Below are 23,881 nucleotides of genomic sequence, written 5' to 3'. Positions count from 1 at the left end.
TCAACTAATTTGCAAGGGGGATGAGACCCAAAGCGATACAGCAGTGAAAGAAGTGCGTGGAGTAAAGCCAGATCTAACATACAGAGAGGCTTTGAGGAAAGAGAAGCAGAATAAAGAGTGTAAAGGTAGTAAGGTAGAAGGGCTGAAGTGTGTGTACCTCAATGCAAGAAGCATCAGGAACAAAGGTGATGAACTGAGAGCTTGGATATATGCATGGAATTATGAAGTAGTGGCCATTACAGAGACTTGGCTGGCACCAGGGCAGGAATGGATTCTCAATATTCCTGGATTTCAGTGCTTTAAAAGGGATAGAGATGGGGGAAAAAGGGGAGGAGGGGTGGCATTACTGGTCAGGGATACTATTACAGCTACAGAAAGGGTGGGTAATGTAGCAGGTTCCTCTTTTGAGTCAGTATGGGTGGAAGTCAGGAACAGGAAGGGAGCAGTTACTCTACTGGGGGTATTCTGTAGGCCCTTGGTAGCAGCAGAGATACACAGGAGCAGATTGGGAGGCAGATTTTGGAAAGGTGCAAAAATAACAGGGTTGTTATCATGGGTGACTTTTACTTCCCTAATATTGATTGGCACCTGATTAGTTCCAAAGGTTTAGATGGGGGAGAGTTTGTTAATTGTGTCCAGGATGGATTCCTGTCACAGTATGTGGACAGGCTGACTAGGGGGAATGCCATACTAGATCCAGTACTAGGTAATGAACTGGGTCAGGTCACAGATCTCTCAGTGGGTGAGCATCTGGGGGACCGTGACCACCGGTCCCTGGCCTTTAGCATTATCATGGAAAAGGATAGAATTAGAGAGGACAGAAAATTTTTAATTGGGGAAGGTCAAATTATGAGGCTATAAGGCTAGAACTTGTAAGTGTGAACTGGGATGATGTTTTTGCAGGGGAATGTACGATGGACATGTGGTCGATGTTTAGAGACCTCTTTATCTCTTAGGGATAAATTTGTCCCGGTGACGAAGATAAAGAATGGTAGGGTGAAGGAACCATGGTTGACAAGTGAGGTGAACAATCTAGTCAGGTGGAAGAAGGCAGCATACATGAGGTTTAGGAAGCAAGGATCAGATGGGTCTATTGAGGGTTATAGGGAAGCAAGAAAGGAGCTTAAGAAGGGGCTGAGAATAGAAAGAAGGGGGCATGAGAAGGCCTTGGCCAGTAGGGTAAAGGAAAACCCTAAGGCATTCTTCAATTATGTGAAGAACAAAAGGATGACAGGAGTGAAGATAGGACCCATTAAAGATAAAGGTGGGAAGATGTGCCTGGAAGCTGTGGAAGTGAGCAAGGTCCTCAATGAATACTTCTCTTCGGTATTCACCGATGAGAGGGAACTTGATGATGGTGAGGACAATATGAGTGGGATTGATGTTCTGGAGTATGTTGATATTAAGGGAGAGGAGGTGTTGGAGTTGTTAAAATACATTAGGATGGATAAGTCCCTGGGGCCTGATGGAATATTCCCCAGGCTGTTCCATGAGGTGAGGGAAGAGATTGCTGAGCCTCTGGCTAGGATCTTTATGCCCTTGTTGTCCACGGGAATGGTACCAGAGGATTGGAGGGAGGCGAGTGTTGTCCCCTTGTTCAAAAAAGGTAGTAAGGATAGTCCGGGTAATTATAGACCAGTGAGACTTACGTCTATGGTGGGAAAGCTGTTGGAAAAGATTCTTAGAGATAGGATCTATAGGCATTTAGAGAATCATGGTCTGATCAGGGACAGTCAGCATGGCTTTGTGAAGGGCAGATCGTGTCTAACAAGCCTGATAGAGATCTTTGAGGAGGTGACCAGGCATATAGATGAAGGTAGTGCAGTGGATGTGATCTATATAGATTTTAGTAAGGCATTTGACAAGGTTCCACATGGTAGGCTTATTCAGAAAGTTAGAAGGCATAGGATCCAGGGAAGTTTGGCCAGGTGGTTTCAGAATTGGCTTGCCTGCAGAAGGCAGAGGGTGGTGGTGGAGGGAGTACATTCAGATTGGAGGATTGTGACTAGTAGTGTTCCACAAGGATCTGTTCTGGGACCTCTACTTTTCGTGATTTTTATTAATGACCTGGATGTGGAGGTAGAAGGGTGGGTTGGCAAGTTTGCAGATGACACAAAGGTTGGTGGTGTTGTAGATAGTGTAGAGGATTGTCGAAGATTGCAGAGAGACATTGAGAGGATGCAGAAGCGGTCTAAGCAGTGGCGGATGGAGTTCAACCTGGAGAAATGTGAGGTGGTACACTTTGGAAAGACAAACTCCAAGGTACAGTACAAAGTAAATAGCAGGATACTTGGTAGTGTGGAGGAGCAGAGGGATCTGGGGGTACATGTCCACAGATCCCTGAAAGTTGCCTCACAGGTAGATAGGGTAGTTAAGAAAGCTTATGGGGTGTTAGCTTTCATAAGTTGAGGGATAGAGTTTAAGAGTTGCGATGTAATGATGCAGCTCTGTAAAACTCTGGTTAGGCCACACTTGGAGTACTGTGTCCAGTTATGGTCACCTCACTATAGGAAGGATGTGGAAGCATTGGAAAGGGTACAGAGGAGAATTACCAGGATGCTGCCTAGTTTAGAGAGTATGCATTATGATCAGAGATTAAGGGAGCTAGGGCTTTACTCTTTGGAGAGAAGGAGGGGGTGAGAGGAGACATGATAGAGGTGTACAAGATAATAAGAGGAATAGATAGAGTGGATAGCCAGCCCCTCTTCCCCAGGGCACCACTGCTCAATACAAGAGAACATGGCTTTAAGGTAAGGGGTGGGAAGTTCAAGGGGGATATCAGAGGAAGGTTTTTTACTCAGAGAGTGGTTGGTGCATGGAATGCACTGCCTGAGTCAGTGGTGAAGGCAGATACACTCGTGAAGTTTAAGAGACTACTAGACAGGTATATGGAGGAATTTAAGGTGGGGGGTTATATGGGAGGCAGGGTTTGAGGGTCGGCACAACTTTGTGGGGCGAAGGGCCTGTAATGCACTGTACTATTCTATGTTCTGTGTTCACTCTAAAATTGTACAAAACAAAAATAATATACTAATCTTGCTTAAAATGTTGAAAAGAATGTTTCTTCTTTAACTTTATGACTTTTGAAGATCAGTTCATCTTCTACTCACTTAACTATTCACAGTTACCAAAATTTTCACCAGAGGTGCCCAAACTTTTGCATGCCACTGTATCTAATAGTCTCAAACAGTACCATTATGCCTGCTTTCACTGCCATCCCTGATGGGACATACCACCAATCAATCTGTGTAATAAAAACTTACCTTTAAATATTTCCCCATCTCACCTTAAAGCTGTGTCCTCTAGTATTTGTCATTTCTATCCAGGAAAAAGATTCTCTTTCCCCTATCTATGCCATTCATTATTTAATAAACCTCAATCAGGTTTCTTCTCAGCTTCAGATGCTCTAGAGAAAAAATCTAAGTTTGTCCAACTTCCACTCATAGCTAATACCCTCTAATTTAGACAGAATTCTAGCGAAGATCCTTTGCATCCTTTCCAAAGCCTCCACATCCTTTCTGTAATGGTGTGATCAGAACTGTCCACAATATTCTAAATATGCACTAACCAGAGTTTTATACGGCACAGCATGACTTTGTGACTCAATGTGTCAACCAATGATAGCAAGCATGCCACATGCCTTCTTTATTAAGTTAAGATAATAAGTTGCTTAGATTTGGTGAAGGTTGATGATCCCATTCAAATGAGTGAGACCATGATAGATCTGCCTACTGTGCCCGACACGAAGCTGGCTAGATTCCATGTCAATATGATCCCTGTGCTCAAGATATCATAAAACTTTCTTGGACTCAATAACATGTTCATAAATGGAGCAAAAGGTTTAATGAACCACATTTGACCCCCAGCATCCTCTGTTTGTTCATGCTGCAGTACACAGGCAGATAAATCCAGATAAATCAAGGTGTGCACTGAAGCTATCTGGTTACCTTTTTTTTAAACATAAATGCCAGATAGCATTTAACACAATCTGGCCCAAACTTTTAGTAGTTGCTACTGATAATTTTTAAGAGGAATTTCACAATCAGCTTAATACTTCACCTAATCGAGGAAGTAAATTTTATTTTTAAACTCCAACAATAATCCGCTGAGATTCACAGCAGAAATAAAGTGAATTCTTACCACTAGAAAAGAAACAGAGACGTGCAAATACAGCCATCACATAGCAGATGATGAAAATATTGCTCAGTAAGCCATGGGTCTGCAGTAATAGTGAAGTTGCAATCCCGAATGTCGTAAAATCTGCAAAGTCATCCATTTTGGCTCCTGTAATCAAATTAAATCGGAAATGTTAATTTATATTTGAAATTAACTATGTTTGATGTGACAGTTTCATTATGCAGTTTATCTCAGTCACACTGAAGGCATTAAATGTAACAGTTGAACTCGTAACAATTTTTCCTGGTAAACAATGGAGTACTGTACCCAATACCCTTAAAACCTAATAGTATATCAAAGAAATCTTTAGACTGTTGTCAGTTGACATCCATTTATTTCCCCTAGTTGCTCAAAAATCCTATTTCATATTGCTTGAATACAGAACTTAAGAGCCTTGATCAGATTTTCAGATTTAAGTGCTGGATAAGATAATGATATCAACATCTCTTAAAGAAGCATGCTCAGCAGTACAGAAATTATTGCTGCTTTTGGAAACTGTTGAATATAAATAAAGGAATCAAACTGTGCTACAACTAATGAAAGTGCAAAAAAATACTGATGCTGGATCACTGAAATTTAAAGAAAAACAGAAAATGCTGGTAGTGCTCACCAGGTTAGGAAGCATGTGTTAGAGAGGGACTCAAAGTTAATGTTTCAGTTCACTGAAATATTAACCAGGAAAAGTTTAAAATTAAGGAAGCATGGAGTTGTGTGTGAAGAACACAGAGCTTTCAGATTTCCAACATCCGGTGGTCATCTGGTTTCCAAATTCAGTTTAGAGTCATAAAAAAGTACAGCACAGAAACAGGCCCTTTGGCCCATCTAGTCCACACTGTACCATTTAAACTGCCCACTCCCATTGACCTGCACCGAGACCATAGCTCTCCATACCCTTGCCATCCATGTACTTATCCAAAGTTCTCCTAAACTTTGAAATTGAGCTTGCATGCACCACTTGCGCTGGCAGCTCATTCCACACTCTTGTGACCCTCTGAGTGAAGAGGTTTCTCCTCATGTTCCCTTTAAACTATTCACCTTTCACCCTTATCCATGACTTCTAGTTATAGTCCCATCCAACCTCAGTGGAAAAAGCCTGCTTGAATTATCCATCTCTACCCCTCATGATTTTATATAACTCTATCAAATCTCTTCTCAACCTTCATTTCAAGGAATAAAGTCCAAAGCTATTCAATCTTTCCTTACAACTCAAGTCCTCCAGAACCAGCAACATCCTTATGAAATTTTCTCTGTACTCTTTCAACCTTATTTACACCTTTCCTGTAGGTAGGTGACCAAACTGCACACAATACTCCAAAATACTCACCAATGTCTTATAAAACTTCAACATAAGATCCGATCTCCTATATTCAATACTGATTTATGAAGGCCAATGTGCCAAAAGTTTCCTTCATGACTCTATCAACTTATGATACCACTTCCAATGAATTATGGACATGTATTCTCAGATCCTTTTGTTCTACCACACTCCTCAGTGTCCTACCATTTACTGTGTAAGACCTACCCTGGTTGGTCCTACCGAAGTGCAACATCTTACACTTGTCTGCATTAAATTGCATCTGCTTATTTTCAGCCCATTTTTTCCAGCTGGTGCAGATCGCTCAGCAAAGGCATGGTAGTCTTCCTCACTGTCAACTACACCCCCCCATATCTTGGTGTTATCCACAAATATCATAATTCCAGGTGTTGATCCATGCCCTAAGCTCATTTGCCTTTCCTACGATACGTCTTGCATTGAAATATATATAGCTCAGGACATTAGTTGCACAATGCTCAACCTTTTGATTCCTGACTTTGAGATCTGAACACGTCTCCACAACCACTCCACCAACTGTTCGGGCACTCTGGTTCCAATACCCTGCAACTCTAGTTTTTTACCACCGCAACCCCACCCCCCATCTTCCCTTGCAGCACTACAAACCTTCCCACTAGGATATTAGTCCTCTTCCAGTATACGTGCCAACCTTCTCTTCTGTACAGGTCCCACTTTCCCTGGAAGAGAGCCCAATGATCCAAAAATCTGACGCTCTCCCTCCTACATCAACTCCTTAGCCACATATGTTAAACTGTCACCTTGCCACTTAGGAATGCTGAGTACTTGATCCAAGATATCCCAGACCCTGGCCATCTGGGAATCTCATTCTCATCCACGGAACCCCCTTTCTGTTCTCCCTGCCTTCCCACATCCCGCAAAAGAAGTATTCCACTATCCTGCCTGGCACTTCTGCTATCCTTTCCTTATCACGGGCACACTGCACACCACACCCACTAACATCATTTACAGACTTGCAGGCATTGCTCCCCAGAGATCCGAAGACACACTACAACAAAAATTGAAAAAGGTAAGCAGAACTCAGATCCACGGCACCCACATCATCATGTGCCAGTTTCCAACCGCTTAAAATCGAGGAGGAACATCCTCCCAAACATACAGGATTGACTTCTGGCAACAAACAGAAGCCAGAACCCCAACCAAACAATACAGTGCAAGGCGCTACAGAAATGTTGCCAGACCCTACAGAAATGTTGCCAGACAGGGTACTGCTTGACAGACGGAAGTGGTGCACTCTCAACAGGGCGAGAGCGGGAGTTTGCTGGACGGGAGACAATATAGTGAAGTGGGGTTTAAAGACCAGCAAATCCTGTGAGTGTGGCGAAAGGGTGCAGAACATTGAATACGTTCTGCGCAACTACCCACTCTCACCTGATTTTGCTGACACTGACCTGCTCTGGTGTGACAAGCTGTGATGATCTCTGCTATTACTAACTGAGCCGCTATAAAGAAAAAAACAATAATCTGCGGGGGAGATTAAAACAAAAAAAAGAGGCTTTTCAGAGGCTTTTTTTTTGCTGAAAATCTCTGAAACAGATATATTACAAGCAAAATGATAGCAAGGGACAAAACTGAGGATCAATGTGGTCATCTATCCATAGAACCAAACAGGATGCAGAGACTTTAAGTGGATTTTTTGCATCTGAGAAATGGAGAGAGTCTATATAACTGAGAAAAAAACAACAGTAAGCCATGGACTATATACAGATTACAGAAATAGAAGTGATTGCTGTCAAGGCAAATTAGGGTGGTTAAGTCCCCCGGGCTTCACAAGGTGCTCCCTCAGACCTTGTGGGAGGCTTGTTCAGAAATTGCATGAGCCCCAGTAGAAGTATGTAAAACATCCTTAATCAGGGTGAAGTGTCAGAGAACTGGAGAGTAGCTAATGTTGTTCCGTTACTTAAGAAATGCATGAAGACTAGCCCAGAAAATTATAGGCTGGTGAGTCTGATATCAGTAGTGGGTAATTTATTGGAAGGTACTCTACAGGGCCTGATTAGGGGTGATCAGCACAGCTTTGTGCATTGTACATCCTGTCTAATCTACTTCATAGAGTTTTTATGAGGAGATTACTAGGAAAGATGATGAAGGCATTAGGTGTTGTCTACATGCACTTCAATGAGGCCTTTGACAAGATCAGGCTTGGAAGGCTGCTCAAGAAGGTTCAGTTTCTTGGCTTTCAGGATGATGTAGTAAATTAGGTTCAACACTGGGTGTGTGGGAGAAGTCAGAGATTGGTAGTAGATGACTGTTTCTCTGACTAGAAGCCTGTGAATAAGCAGGGACTGGTGCTGGGTCCGTTGCTGTTTATCATCTATATCAACCATTTAGATGATAACTGGATCTACATATTTGTGGATGACACTAAGACAGGGGGTGTAATGGACAATGAGGAAGACTATCATGGCTTGCAGTGGGATCTGGACCAGCTGGAATAAATTTGGCTGAAAATTGGGAAATGAAACTTAATGCAGAAAAGTACTAAGTGTTGGACTGACAGTGAATGGTGGGGCACTGAGAAATGCAGTAGAGAAGAGGGATCTAGGAGTACAGATCCACAATTCCATGAAATTGGCATAACAGGTTCGTAAAGATGGCACATTGGTCTTCATAAGGTGATTAATTTCAAAGCTAAACAAGATATTCTACAAGAAGATTTAACTATGCTTGGAAACTGTACGGGTAGATGAACAAATGAACAACAATTGAGAGAAATAAAAATTCCTACACAGGTCAATGCACTTGTTACCCCAAACACAAGAAAATTTGCAGATACTGGAAATCTAAGCAATACAGACAAAATTCTGGAGGAACTCAGCAGGTCAGGCAGCATCTGTGAAAAAGAGGAAACAGTCAACATTTCGAGCTGAAACCCTTCCCATCAAGACTGGAAAAAAAAGAGAAATGAGAGTAAGAAGGTGGTGGGGAGGGGAGAACATAAGAACATAAAAAAATAGGAGCAGGAGTAGGCTATCCAGCCCATCGAGCCTGCCTCACCATTCAATAAGATCATGACTGATCTGTCCGTAAACTCAGCTCCATCTACCTGCCTTTTCCCCATAACCCTTAATTCCCCTACTATGTAAAAATCTGTCTAACTGCATCTTACAGATATTCAGTGAAGAAGCCTCAACTGCCTTCCCTGGGCAGAGAATTCCACAGATTCACCACTCTCTGGGAAAGACAGTTTCTCTTCATCTCTGTCCTAAATCTTCTCCCCTGAATCTTGAGGCAATGTCCCTTAGTTCTAGTCTCACCTACCAATGGAAACAACTTTCCTACTTCTATCTTATCTACCCCTTTCAAAAATTTGTATGTTTCTATAAGATCTCCTCTCATTCTTCTGAATTCCAGAGAGTATAGTCCCAGGCGACTCAATCACTCCACATAGGTTAACCCCTTCATCTCTAGAATCAACCTGGTGAACCTCCTCTGCACTGCCTCCAAAGCCAGTATATCCTTCCTCAAGTATGGAGACCAGAACTGCACACGGTACTCCAGGTGCGACCTCACTAGTACCCTGTATAGTTGCAGCATGACCTCCCTGCTCTTGAATTCAGTCCCTTTAGCAAAGAAGGCCAACATTCCGTTTGCCTTCTTAATAACCTGTTGTACCTGCAAGCCAACTTTTTGTGATTCACTCCCAAGTCCCTCTGCACAACAGCATGCTGCAATCTTTCACCATTTAAATAATCTGCTCTTCTATTATTCCTTCTTAAGTGGATGATCTCGCACTTACCAACGTTATATTCCATCTGCCAGACCTTGGCACACTCACTTAACCTATCTATATCCCTCTGCAGACTCTCCACATCCTCTGTACAATTTGCTTTTCCACTCAGTTTAGTGTCATCAGCAAATTCTGCTATGCTACACTCAGTCCCCTCTTCCAAATCATCAATGTAAATGGTAAACAGCTGCGGGCCCAGCACTGACCCCTGTGGCACCCCACTCACCACTGATTGCCAACCGGAGAAACATGCATTTATACCAACTCTCTGCTTTTTGTTGGCTAACCAACCCGCTATCCATGGCAATACACTTTCTCCGACTCCATGCATCCGTATCTTATTTATAAATCTCTTGTGCGGCATCTAATCGAATGCCTTCTGGAAATCCAAGTATACGACATCCACCTGTTTCCCTCTACCTACTGCACTCATTATGTCCTCGAAGAACTCCAGTAAGTTTGCCAAACAGGACCTGCCCTTTCTGAATCCATGCTGCGTCTGTCTAATGGAACCACTCCTTTCTAAATGTTCCATTATTTCTTCCTTAATGACAGCTTCAAGCCTTTTCTTGACTACAGATGTTAAGCTAACTGGCCTATAGTTGCCTGTCATATGCCTACATCCTTTTTTAAAAAGTGGTGTGACATTTGCTGTCTTCCAATCCGCCGGGACCTGCCCAGAGTCTAGAGAATTTTGGTAAGTGATTACCAACGCGTCTACTATAACCTCTGCCAATTCCCTCAGCACCCTGGGATGCATCCCATCAGGACCAGAGGACTTCTCTACCTTCAGGCCCTCTAGTTTGCTCATCACTATCTCTTTAGTGACAGTGATTTTATTGAGGTCCTCACCTCCCATTTCATCCATAACATCATTCTTTGGCATATTAGATGTGTCCTCCACCGTGAAGACTGACACAAAATAGTCGTTCGATGCCTCAGCCATTTCCTTATCACCCAATATCAATTTCCCCTTCTCGTCTTCCAAAGGACCTATGTGGCATTAGGGAAATTTAGTCAACTTAGGGTCGCTATCCTTCATCAGGACAGCAAGGATATTTTAGCTATTGAAAAGAATACAGAGGACAACTAGAACGACTCAAGCAATAAAAAAAGCATTGATTTACAAGCAATAAACTTACATGGGGTATATTCTTATGGAAAATGTAGCTGTGCATAATTACTGTTCTTGGACTTCTGAGCCAGGAAAGCCAAGGATGTGAATGGCCTGATAAAGTTAACAGCATAACCTTGTTCTCATTGTCGGCCATCCACTACCATCCAAATAACTACTGCACTGCCTGGATAGGTGGCAAAAGGCATCATGACCAACATTAGCCTGCAGCCAGTGATCCATGCGGAGTGAACTTCCGCTGTGGTTAATAATTGTGAAAACTGTGGGGGATAGGGCTAAGGAAACTTAATATTTAGCTTAGGAGTTGGTGGGAAACTGAGGAGTGTGCATGCAGAGGTTGATACATGGAACTCAATTGTGTTTGATATATCTATTAGTATTTTTTGAGGATGTAACCGGTGGGCTAGATAAAGGGGTCCAATGAATGTGGTTACCTTTGGAAGAATGATGGAGCCAAATGGGTTAAAGTTGTCAATGCAACATGAAAGACTGAAGGGCTGAACAGTATAAGTATTGTGCAAATATTACTCCTGTTGGGCTGTCCAGAATTAGGGTCATACTATCAGAAAAAGGGGTAAGCTGGTAGGACTAAAGAGAAGTAGCAAATCCTTTTCACGCAAGGTTGTGTATCTTTGGAATTTTCCCTCCTTTTAAGCTGGAGATGCAGAGTCATAGAACATATTTATTTTTATTATAACAATAATAATAGAACAGAATAAAAGAATAGGCCATTTAGCCCTTCAAGCCATGCCACTCCAGCAATCCCTGATTAATCCTAACCTAATCACAGGACAATTTACAATGACCAATTAACCTACTCGGTACACCTTTAGACTGTGGGAGGAAACCGGAACACCCGAGGAAAATCCATGCATTCCACGTGGAGGATGTACAGAGACTCCTTACAGAATGGTGCTGGAATTGAACTCTAAGCTCCGGAATGCCCCAAAATGTAATAGTATTGGGCTAACCACTATGCTACAGTGGTGCCAATTATTTAGACCGAGATAAACTGTTGCATGAAAGGGAAAGCCAGCATTGAGAAATTAGGGCAGGAGAGCATATATGAAGCCAAGGATCAGATCAATCATGTTACTTGAAAGGTAGATTGGGCCAAGGGACTGTATGGAGTACACTTATTCCATTTCTTACACTAATTGCAATGTAGCTTTGGATCTAATAGACTCTGCCACATCATTCTTTCAAGCATTTCTCTTAGAAATCAAGCTCTGCAGAGTTGCTAAATTGGATAAATTCTGAAAAGTTTTTGCTGTGAGCAAGGATAACAGGCAGTTAAAGCATGGTGTGTTTCTCATTTAGTCTGAGCCACTTTTGTTCACTGCATTTCTGTTTCAGAGAATTATAACACAATGTTTTGAAGATATTAAAATAGAAGCAATTAATGCCTCTTAGAGGAAATGACAGAAGGATTTGAATGAGATGGTAGAAATGGGAAAAAAAACCAATTTATTCTTGTACAGGTATCAAAATTTGTTTGAAAACATGTCCCATATTCGAGACATCATCAATCAAGGTGGTCAAGAGCAGCCAGTGTCTGGAAACAGGCACACCTTAAATTCCTCAACCAATCTCATAATTGGATTGGAATTAGTAGGCCTACAGTAAAGATAATTTCATTGTAATCTAACTTGAATACTGGAATCCCTGCTCCCATATGTCAATAACTTTGAATCAAAAGAGACTGCAGATGTTGTTGTCTCAAGCATTAAACAATCTGCTGTAGGAACTTGGTAGTATCAGTGGAGGCAAAGGGATAGCTGCATTTTGGAATGAGACCTTGCACAGAATTGACAATAGCTTTTTCTCAAGGACTGAAACTGTTCAATGTGATGAATCATCACTATTTTTCACAGGAACAATATGGAAAATAAATGTTAGCGTTGTTAGTGATGCAAATAAAATTGCACAAGTTTGGTAGAGCAAGAATTTGGGTATTCAAATTCACAGGTTACAAAAACTCTTAATGAATAAGGATATCAAAATAATTAACAGAACTTTGGATTTCATGAATACTGTCCATAAATGGTGATGTGTACATATGCATCTTCATTAAACTTTAACACAGAAAACTGTGGTTCTGAAATACCGTAAGACATAATGGAAATTGTAGAGTTAATTAACTAGAAGGACACTTTGGAGAAATTACATACACAGAAAAGCAGGAGTGCTTAAAATTATGAGCAGGTAAGAAAGACATATTGTAACAGACTGCTTCTAGTTACTGACTGATCAGAAGTCACAGGACAAAGAAATGATTTAAGACAGAACAATTGAATCTTTTATAAAATGCAGAAATTAATTATTGTGGTTATTGATTGAACCAGAGAAAGTTTCAATATTGAAGAATAGGATAAATAATTTCCTGAAGATTAGAAGGAAAGAACACATAAAATTAATTTTAAATTGGTAAATTGGTTTATTAATGTGACATGTACCAAAGTACAGTGAAAAACTTCGTTTTGCATGCCATCCATACAGATCACTGCATTACATCAAAATGTCAAGGCAGTCCAAGGGAAAAGCAAAACAGAATGTAGAACATAGAGCTACAACTACAAAGAAAGTGCAGTGCAAGCATACAAAAAGTTGCAAGGCCATGATGAGGTAGATTGTGAGGTCAAGAATCCATATTATTGTTCAAAAGATTTGTTCAATAGTCTTATAACAGTGGGATAGAATCATAGAAGCTGCCCTTGAGACTTGTGTGGGCATGGGTTGCATACAAAATATTTCTGATAAAGGCAGTCATGTGGACTAGTCTGACAAGTTGCAGTGTTGCAAAGATTTGGCGTAACTTTTGAGCTGCCTTAGTTTTTATCTCTAAGCAATGTGATGCAGTGTTTCATTGCAGAGAGAAAACAGATTAGTCACATATCCAATGGACACACTGATTGCATGCTCTGTTCAAGACTGTGTTCCCTTGTAGTTTCTGAAAGCACAATTATTATATGAAAATAAACTGGATGTTACACATGTGAAATGAATGATATTTGGGAAATATCCACAGTTGTAGAAAACTCGAGAAACCTGTTCTCGCACTTCGCTTCGCACTGATAGAATTGTTTATACCACAAATGCATCGTGTCATTTAATTGTTCTTTTTCATTCCAACAATGAGAGTAGGAAAGGCTGGTGCACTGATTAAATTGGTTGCGCATTCTGCTGAAGCCTCATTCTGCTGAAAGAAAATTCTACTTATCTTTATCATACAGTATCTGTAGAACAGCTGAGATAATTTGATTAAATGATTATACATCACAGTGATCATAGCTAAATACGAGGGCTTAAAATTCCAAATTTAGTTGATATAGCATAATCAGGTAATTTGTCAAGTATCAGCCCAAATAATCAATAGCTCTGTCAATAGCCCTAAGAGGATCTTGGTTAGCTGAGTAAATGAGCTGAAGAATGGCAAAATGAGATTAATTTGGGTAAAAGTGAGGGGTTGCATTTTGTAAAATTAAATCCAGGCAGAACTTTCACAGTAAACTGCAAGGCCCTGGAGAGAGATGAGGAACAGAGAATCCTTGGAGTATAAGTGGAGTCACAGGTAGATATGGTGGTGAAGAAGGCTTTTGGCTTGCTGGCATCCATAAATCAGGGCAATGAATATAAAAATTAAGAAGTCATGGTGCAGTTCCACAAGATGTTGGTGAGGCCACACTTAGTTGCGTTCAGCTGGTTACCCTGCTGTAGGAAAGGTGTTGCTAGTACTTGAGGGAGTGCGTTATAGGGAGAAGTTGAACATACAAGGACTTCATTCCATAGAGAGCAGGAAACTAAGAGGTGAACTTATAGAAGCGTATAAAATCATGAAGGGCACAGATAGGGCGAATATACTCGGCTTTCTTTCCCACAAGGACTGGGAAATTAAAGGGTTCTATCTGCAACGGCACTCAAAACTGAGGTTTTTTACAGCGATGAGTTCCTGTTCTTGGAGCTCACTGACCAGCTGTTTGCCAACATTTTCTAGGTGTGGCACGGAAGATGCTGGGTTCGGCTCTGCGATGCCCGTGGATGACCAATTCCAGGCTGGTGCTGCCAACTGAGGTGTCGCGGGAGAAGGAAAATCAGGACTTCACGGCAGTGGATGCTGCAGGCAGACGTCTCTGTAGTCGAGCAACTGCTCTCTCTCTCTCTCGATGGGGAAAGTTTGCTGCCAATTCTTGAGTCGGAGAATCTCGGAATAAAAAGTGATGTAGCAGACTATAACATTGTAACAACGTCTGTTAATCACACCTTTTGGTGTAAAATGGGTGACATCTCTCTGTCGTGAATGTGAGAGTGAGAGAGAGAGTGTAGGAGAGAGAGAGAGTGTGTGAGAGAGAGTGAGAGAGAGAGTGAGAGAGAGTGAGACAGTGTGAGAGAGAGTGTGAGAGAGAGAGTGTGAGAGAGTGAGAGAGAGAGAGTGTGAGAGAGAGAGAGTGTGAGAGAGAGAGAGTATGAGAGAGAGAGTGTGAGAGTGAGTGTGTGAGAGTGAGTGTGTGAGAGAGATTTTATTGACTGCAGATCATAGTCTCTGGGCGTTTTGCTATTGTTTGGTGGGTGGTGGGCACTGAAGCTTTTTGCTGAAACAGATGGGGGAGGGGGAGGGAGGAGAGGGGGCTTTGGGGTTCTAATGGTTTTCTGTCATTCATTCTTTTGGGGTTCTTCTGTTTTTCATGGATGTCTACAAAGACTAAGTATTTCAGGTTGTATACTGTATACATTCTCTGATAATAAATGGAGCCGTTTGAACTAGAGGGCATATGTTTAAGGCAGGAGGAGAAAGGTCTATTAGGAACTTGAGGGGCAAACTTATTTTTATTAAAATGGGTGGTATGTATGTGGAATGAACTGCGTGTGGATGTGGTTGAGGCAAGCATAATAATAACTTCTAAAAGCCACTTGTACAGGTAAACTGAAATGGAAAGATTTAGAAGGTTATGGGCCAAAATGTGGCAAATTGGACTAGCTTGGATGGAGCACTTGGTTGGCATGGACCGGTTAGGCTGAAGGCCTGCTTCCATACTGTATAACTCTACGACTGTTATTAATTTTATTAATTAATTCCCTCTGTTTTCATTGCACTTGATATGTTGTGATGTACAGTTGCAGGATTCTGTCCTTTACAGACTATAAAAAATATCAGTAGAAACACAAGAGTCTTTATCTGTAATTCCACCTGATCCAGGCAGTTTACCATGAAAGTTACAACAGTAACCTATGTGGACTGCTGATTAAACAGAAACAAATACAATTATATTCTTGTATCTTTCTTAAAGAACTATGAGTCAAATACTGTCCCAATAAACATTTATTTAGTATCATAGGAGTGGTTGTAACTGAAAGGTCTAATTGCTTGTTGAAATCTGAACTTACCAAGAGCAGAACAAGCATTAAGTTGTCTAGCAACAGCTCCATCAGCCAGATCAAGAAGAAATCCAAAAAGGAGAAACCAACAAGCATAGAAGTGTTGCCTGCAGAATAATATTTTAAAATTAAATGCTCATCAGTGAATTAGCATCATTAACAGCAAAACGCTGATATTTAAGATCTGAAAAATTTAAGTTTTCATTGTTGTGCTATTACAATAATTTGTACTGTCACCACTGTATTTCACATCCTTTCATTACCAATAGCAACAGTATTTCAGGAACAAATGCATTTTCATACAGCAATTGGTTTGGCTATGGTATGATGGCAACATATGACTGTCTGAAAATGAAAGAATCATACAGTCTCCAGTTAAAAAAAAACAGAAAAAGTAAATCAGACAGCATCTATGGAAAGAGAAACAAAGTTAACATTTTGTGTCAGAGACCTCTTGTCAGTTCTCACGAAGACTGGTGCCTGACTAGTTGCATATTTTCAGCATTTTCATGTTTCAGTTCAAACTTTCCACACCTGAGATGTTTAAAAAATTCATGAAAACTCTCCAAGTACATAGTATTTATAATCATGTTTTGTGCCTGTATATCTTTTCACAAGAATATAAGAAAAATGACAGCAGGAAGAGGGACATCGCTCCTGATGCCCATCCTGTTATTCAATTCTATCATGGCTGACCTGCCTAGGCCATTACTCTTCTTCTGTGCATGTTCCCATGGCTCTCAAAGCCTGAATATTTAAAAATTAAAAAATATCCAGTGCAGAGAATTCCAAAACATTACCACCTGTAAGAAAATATTTGTACACACCTCAATTTCAAATAACTATCTTGTGAGAATGTATTGTAACTACAAATCACATTTTTTCCCCCTTATTCCTGAAAATACAACTCTATATTTCTGTAAACCTTCGACACATTTTCATTTTTTGCCTTCATCTTCACATTTCTACATTTCTCCATGGCAAGCTTTATCCTCCCATTGTAATATTCTCTAACTTATTGTGAAGTCTCCTACATTTGATATTTGCAACTAAGTTTATTTTGAGCATAGTTTATTTAAAGAAGTCTTTCAGAAAATAGCTTAAAATATATGTAATTAAATATAATCAAGATAATTATCTACAGGGAACTTACAATCAAAAAGCAGATTTTTAATACTTACCCATTTAAGATGCATAAGATTGAAGACAGCCCCATTACAAGATTTGAGAGAGAAAGTGCATTAGCAGCATTCTTGCGTACAAACTCTTGAACCTGGATTCGGCCTGCCTGCTCACTAAGAAACAACTTCTTAGCATGCTGAAAAACACCTAAAAGCAAAAATGCAATCAATCAGGTAACTACAATATTAATTCTAAGAATGATTTCTAGAGTAGTTATAAGGGATAAATAGGTTTGGTAATGAGGAAATAAACAAAGCATAATATTGCTAGCATTATACAGTATGTTCCTTAATTTAATAAATGGAAGTCAAAGTCTGCTCAGATGTAATGCATCTTGGTCTACCTGTAAGACTGTGGACACGCAATACATTTCTGAATTTCAGATCAATGTAGACTTGTCTCCCCCATCAACATAAAGGCTCAAAATAACTAGCTGAAGCCAACTGTTAAGTCCATTAACATCAATGACAAAGTTCATGAATTTGGAAGGACTAGTTAGCTAACATCTGAGATAAACAAATAAACAAAGCTAGTGTGTAGACACAAAGCCCATGGGGAACTTCATAGAAGGGCCGTTGTATCAGCAGACGTATATTGGCTGTGAAATAAAGGCAGACATAAATTTTGCTCAAAAGGGCCTCCTACTTTGCATGGGATGACAAATGGGGATGTGATTAAACAATCCTATAAGGATGTCATGATATGATTTAATGTTCTGATATTCAGTAGTTTTGCATCCATAATCAGAAAGTAATAATAACTTACTGTCAATGGGATTCAGAACATTCTTGTCATAAATGTTACCTCTGATAAACAAAAGCCTTATGGCCAACTTAATCTTTTATTGATGCATCACTGTTATCTTTGGGTTTTGTGCTGAATTTTGAACATACTGGAAAGAGCAACAAAGATGTATATACATATAGATATCAGTATATGTAAATTTCAAGACATCTCTATCTTACAAGCTTTTCCAATACAATCACAATATTGCAAAAATTAGCAGAACATTTTTGAAAGTGCATCTGTTGCAGGAAATCCTGGGTCAAAAACCTTAAATTCTTATGGTAGCTATGGGAAATTTTTGGTGGATCCAGCCTGTCAGTAATATGTATCTATATTAAAACAATAAACTTCGATTAACGGGAGCTAAATAGCAATTATATAAAGCAGGTCAATAAAACAAATGGAGATTTGGTGCTCATACATTCCACACAGAACAACTGAAATTTCAAATTTTGGTGATAACTAATTAGCAATCATTGGAATTAATTTTTAGTTAAGTTCAATTCAAATGTTTAACCTTCTTCCATTCAAAAAATAAATAATCCACAAAATGCGGACCATAGTTAAGAAATAACACTTGTACACTCAATGTTAAGTGACAAGAATAACTAATAATTCTCATTTTTATTGCTCAGTAACAGTTGTATGTAACCTACTAGTTGATATAACTTAGAGGGAAAACTCCTGGCTCCCAATAACTTGTGCTTTATGTTATTTTTATTTTCTCCAAAATCTGGTTCCTAGGACAACTAATTTAGATCATTCTAACTAAGCAGTAAATTATGTCAAACTGGATGGCTCACCTCTCGTTGCAATCTCCATCAATTGCTGGATAATTTAAAGCCTTTTGGAAGCATGTGTTGCCAGTGGTTACATGAAATCAAGGAAACTACACTATAACTGGAAACATTTACAAATTGTTAAATAGGCTCCTCTGCTTTAGCTAAACAAATTAATAAACACTAATGCTTTATCATATGTCACCAAGCTCAGATAATTATTATAAGATAACTATTTCAAGCTTGTTACTCCGGAAGTAAAATTCAAGGAAGTACATTATGGAACAACACAGTTGGTATAATATGGAATTCCCATTTTTCAAGAAATCCATAAAAATCTGAGCTGATGAATGCATCCAGCTGCTAAAAATGCTAAAGCAGTCCTTCAATTTTAAATAGTTTAAGTAATGGAAGGATAATTGAAATAGTAAGTTTAGGTTATTTTACTTTCACTACCTCATTCTGGTAAATTTATGCAATCAATGGGATTTTAAAAACACAAAGCATCTAAACTATTATGTACTTCAGCAAAGCTGTGTAGTAAATTAGCTTGGTGGGAGTAAAAACATTACTGCAGTCTCAAAAGGAAAGGAAATTGGATGCAGAAGATGACAGTTTACTAAATTCTGTAAGACTATACTTAATTACATATACTTCAATGCAAGGAATTTCACGGAAAAGGTGATACGTTTAGGCCAGAAATGAACTTATGCAAGTATATTCTGACCATTACTAAATATGGCTTAAAGAGGACTTTTAGGTGAGGCAGAGATGGTGGTAAAAAAAAAAAGTAGATATAAGAAACATTGGTTTAGGAAAACTAATGTAGGTAGAGGCAGAAACATCAGGGACTTCTAAAATAGAGGGATAGCTCAAGCGAAGCAGCCAGTGCGTAAGTGGGCCAGTGAAGGAGTGGAGCTTTGAGGCTTTGACTCGAGAGGCTTCGACGAGAAGAGGCGGAGGACAAGCTAGCTCACAGTTAGTTTTTACAGTATCTTCTGAGACAGTGATGTGCCTCTCATGTGAGATGTGGCAGTCTTGGGGGAACTCCCCTCTCCTGCAGAGTTACATCTGCCAGAAGTGCATACGGCTGGGCGATCTGGAAGACTGTGTAAGGAATCTGGAGCAGCAGCTGGGTGACCTTCGACTCATAAGGGAGAATGAGGCAGTCATAGATGAGAGCTACAGGGAGGTAGTCACACCTAGACTGCCGGAGGCAGGTCATTGGGTGACAGTCAGAGGGGGGAAAGTGAAGGTGAGCAGACAGGTAGTGCAGAGCACCCCTGTAGCCATTCCCCTGAATAATAAGTTTACCATCCTGGATACTGTTGGCGGGGACGACCGACCAGGTGTGAGCCATGGTGGCAGGGCCTCTGGCACTGAGTCTGACCCTGTGGTGCAGAAGGGTGGGACGGAGAAGAAGAGAACTGTCGTCACTGGAGACTCTATAGTCAGGGGAGCAGACATGAGATTTTGTGGACGTGGGAAGGACACCCGCATGGTTTGTTGCCTCCCGGGTGCCAGGGTCCGGGATGTCTCTGACTGGGTACACGACATCTGGGTACGAGAGGGAAAGCAACCAGAAGTCGTGATACATGTTGGGACCAACGACATAGGCAGGAAGAGGGATGAGGTCCTGAAGTGTGAGTTTCGGGAATTAGGCAGAAGGCTGAAGAACAGGACCTCAAGGCTGGCATTCTCAGGATTGCTGCCAGTGCTACGTGACAGTGATGGTAAGAATTGGAGGAGATGGCAGTTGAATGCATGGCTGAGGAGTTGGTGCAGGGAGCAGGGTTTTAGATTTTTAGGTCATTGGGATCTCTTCTGGGGAAGGTGGGACCTGTACAGATTGGATGGGTTGCACCTGAACTCGAGGGGGAGCAATATCCTTGCAGGTAGATTTGCTAGCATGGTTCGGGAGGGTTTAAACTAATTTGCGAGGGGGATGGGACCCAGAGCGATAGAGCAGTGAAAGAAGTGCATGGAGTAAAGCCAGATCTAACATACAGAGAGGCTTTGAGGAAAGAGAAGCAGAATAAACGGTGTAAAGACAGTAAGGTAGAAAGAAGAGCTGAAATGTGTGTACCTCAATGCAAGAAGCATCAGGAACAAAGGTGATGAACTGAGAGCTTGGACACATACATGGAATTATGATGTAGTGGCCATTACAGAGATTTGGCTGGCACCAGGGCAGGAATGGATTCTCAATATTCCTGGATTTCAGTGCTTTAAAAGGGATAGAGACGGTGGAAAGAGGGGAGGAGAGGTGGCATTACTGGTCCGGGATACTATTACAGCTACAGAAAGGGTGGGTAATGTAGCAGGTTCCTCTTTTGAGTCAGTATGGGTGGAAGTCAGGAACAGGAAGGGAGCAGTTACTCTATTTTGGGGTATTCTATAGGCCCCCTGGTAGCAGCAGAGATACACAGGAGCAGATTAGGAGGCAGAGTTTGGAAAGGTGCAAAAATAACAGGGTTGTTATCATGGGTGACTTTAACTTCCCTAATATTGATTGGCACCTGATTAGTTCCAAGGCTTTAGATGGGGCAGAGTTTGTTAAGTGTGTCCAGGACGGATTCCTGTCACAATATGAGGACAGGCCGACCTGGGAGAATGCCATACTAGATCTAGTACTAGGTAATGAACCGGGTCAGGTCACAGATCTCTCAGTGGGTGAGCATCTGGGGGACAGTGACCACCGCTCCCTGGCCTTCAGCATTATCATGCAAAAGGATAGAATCAGAGAGGGCAGGAAAATTTTTAATTGGGGAAGGGCAAATTATGAGGCTATAAGGCTAGAACTTGCAGGTGTGAATTGGGATGATGTTTTTCAGGGAAATGTACTATGGACATGTGGTCGATGTTTAGAGATCTCTTGCGGGATGTTAGGGATAAATTTGCTCCGGTGAGGAAGATAAAGAATGGTAGGGTGAAGGAACCATGGGTGACAAGTGAGGTGGAAGGCGGCAGCATACATGAGGTTTAGGAAGCAAGGATCAGATGGGTCTATTGAGGAATATAGGGAAGCAAGAAAGGAGCTTAAGAAGGGGCTGAGAAGAGCAAGAAGGGGGCATGAGAAGGCCTTGGCAAGTCGGGTAAAGGAAAACCCCAAGGCATTCTTCAATTATGTGAAGAAAAAAAATGACATGAGTGAAGGTAGGACCGATTAGAGATAAAGGTGGGAAGATGTGCCTGGAGGCTGTGGAAGTGAGCGAGGTCCTCAATGAATACGTCTCTTCGGTATTCACCAATGAGAGGGAACTTGATGATGGTGAGGACAATATGAGTGAGGTTGATGTTCTGGAGCATGTTGATATTAAGGGAGAGGAGGTGTTGGAGTTGTTAAAATACATTAGGATAGATAAGTCCCTGGGGCCTGATGGAATATTCCCCAGGCTGTTCCATGAGGTGAGGGAAGAGATTGCTGAGCTTCTGGCTAGGATCTTTATGTCCTCGTTGTCCACTGGAATGGTACCGGAGGATTGGAGGGAGGCGAGTGTTGTCCCCTTGTTCAAAAAAGGTAGTAAGGATAGTCCGGGTAATTATAGACCAGTGAGCCTTACATCTGTGGTGGGAAAGCTGTTGGAAAAGATTCTTAGAGATAGGATCTATAGGCATTTAGAGAATCATGGTCTGATCAGGGACAGTCAGCATGGCTTTGTGAAGGGCAGATCGTGTCTAACAAGCCTGATAGAGATCTTTGAGGAGGTGACCAGGCATATAGATGAGGGTAGTGCAGTGGATGTGATCTATATGGATTTTAGTAAGGCATTTGACAAGGTTCCACATGGTAGGCTTATTCAGAAAGTTAGAAGGCATGGGATCCAGGGAAGTTTGGCCAGGTGGTTTCAGAATTGGCTTGCCTGCAGAAGGCAGAGGGTGGTGGTGAAGGGAGTACATTCAGATTGGAGGATTGTGACTAGTAGTGTTCCACAAGGATCTGTTCTGGGACCTCTACTTTTCGTGATTTTTATTAATGACCTGGATGTGGAGGTAGAAGGGTGGGTTGGCAAGTTTGCAGATGACACAAAGGTTGGTGGTGTTGTAGATAGTGTAGAGGATTGTCGAAGATTGCAGAGGGACATTGATAGGATGCAGGTGTGGGCTGAGAAGTGGCAGATGGAGTTCAACCTGGAGAAGTGTGAGGTGGTACACTTTGGAAGGACAAACTCCAAGGCAGAGTACAAAGTAAATGGCAGGATACTTGGTAGTGTGGAGGAGCAGAGGGATCTCGAGGTACATGTCCACAGATCTCTGGAAGTTGCCTCACAGATGAATAGGGTAGTTAAGAAAGCTTATGGGGTGTTAGCTTTCATAAGTCGAGGGATAGAGTTTAAGAGTCGCGATGTAATGATGCAGCTCTATAAAACTCTGGTTAGGCCACACCTGGAGTACGGTGTCCATTTCTGGTCACCCCACTATAGGAAGGATGTGGAAGCATTAGAAAGGGTACAGAGGGGATTTACCAGGATGCTGCCTGGTTTAGAAAGTATGCATTATGATCAGAGATTAAGGGAGCTAGGGCTTTACTCTTTGGAGAGGAGGAGGATGAGAGGAGACATGATAGAGGTGTACAAGATAATAAGAGGAATAGATAGAGTGCATAGCCAGCGCCTCTTCCCCAGGGCACCACTGTTCAATACAAGAGGACATGGCTTTAAGGTAAGGGGTGGGAAGTTCAAGGGGGATATTAGAGGAAGGTTTTTTTACTCAGAGAGTGGTTGGTGCGTGGAATGCACTGCCTGAGTCAGGGTGGAGGCAGATACACTGGTGAAATTTAAGAGACTACTAGGCAGCTGTATAGAGGAATTTAAGGTGGGGGCTTATATGGGAGGCAGGGTATGAGGGCCAGCACAACATTGTGGGCCGAAGGGCCTGTACTGTGCTGTACTATTCTATGTTCTATGAGACATTTAGATAGGCACATGTGAGGTATGTGGGGAAAATGGAAGGATAAACATTGTGGACTGAAGGGCTTGTTCCTGCGCTCTACTGTTCAATGTTCTGTGACCTCAGTGGTTGGGAAGACATTAGAGTTAATTGTTAAGGATGAAGTCATGGAGTACTTGGTGACACCGGACAAGATAGGGCAAAGTTAGCATGGTTTCCTTAGGGAAAATCTTGTCTGACAAACCTGTTGGAATTCTTCGAGGGGATTACAAGTAGGATAGGGAAAAGGGATGCAGTGGATGTTGTATATTTGGACTTTCAGAAAGCCTTGAACAAGGTGCCCTACATGAGGCTGCTTACCAAGTTAAGAGCCAATGGTTTTACAGGAAAATTACTGGCAAGGTCAGAGCATTAGCGGATTGGTAGGAGGCAGCGAGTGGTAATAAAAGGATCCTTTTGTGGTTGGTGTTCCGTAGGGG

The 23,881-nt window shown here is 41.4% G+C and overlaps 1 protein-coding gene across 1 annotated transcript in view; it reads right to left on the bottom strand.

Annotated features, from left to right (window-relative positions):
- Positions 1-23,881, bottom strand: part of tmem269 (transmembrane protein 269) — a 107,533-nt gene that overhangs the window by 39,812 nt on the left and 43,840 nt on the right. Inside the window, exons 3-5 of the mRNA XM_072245044.1 lie at positions 16,947-17,094; positions 15,775-15,872; positions 4,141-4,284 (exon numbers count right to left, since the gene is read on the bottom strand). Coding sequence (XP_072101145.1) covers positions 4,141-4,284; positions 15,775-15,872; positions 16,947-17,094 — 390 coding nt within the window. The remainder of the gene's footprint in view (positions 1-4,140; positions 4,285-15,774; positions 15,873-16,946; positions 17,095-23,881) is intronic.

Source organism: Mobula birostris, chromosome 27, assembly GCF_030028105.1.
Source record: "Mobula birostris isolate sMobBir1 chromosome 27, sMobBir1.hap1, whole genome shotgun sequence".
NCBI classification, from domain to species: Eukaryota; Metazoa; Chordata; class Chondrichthyes; order Myliobatiformes; family Myliobatidae; genus Mobula; species Mobula birostris.
Note: the sequence above shows the minus strand (reverse complement) of the source record. Positions and strands in the feature narration are given on the sequence as shown.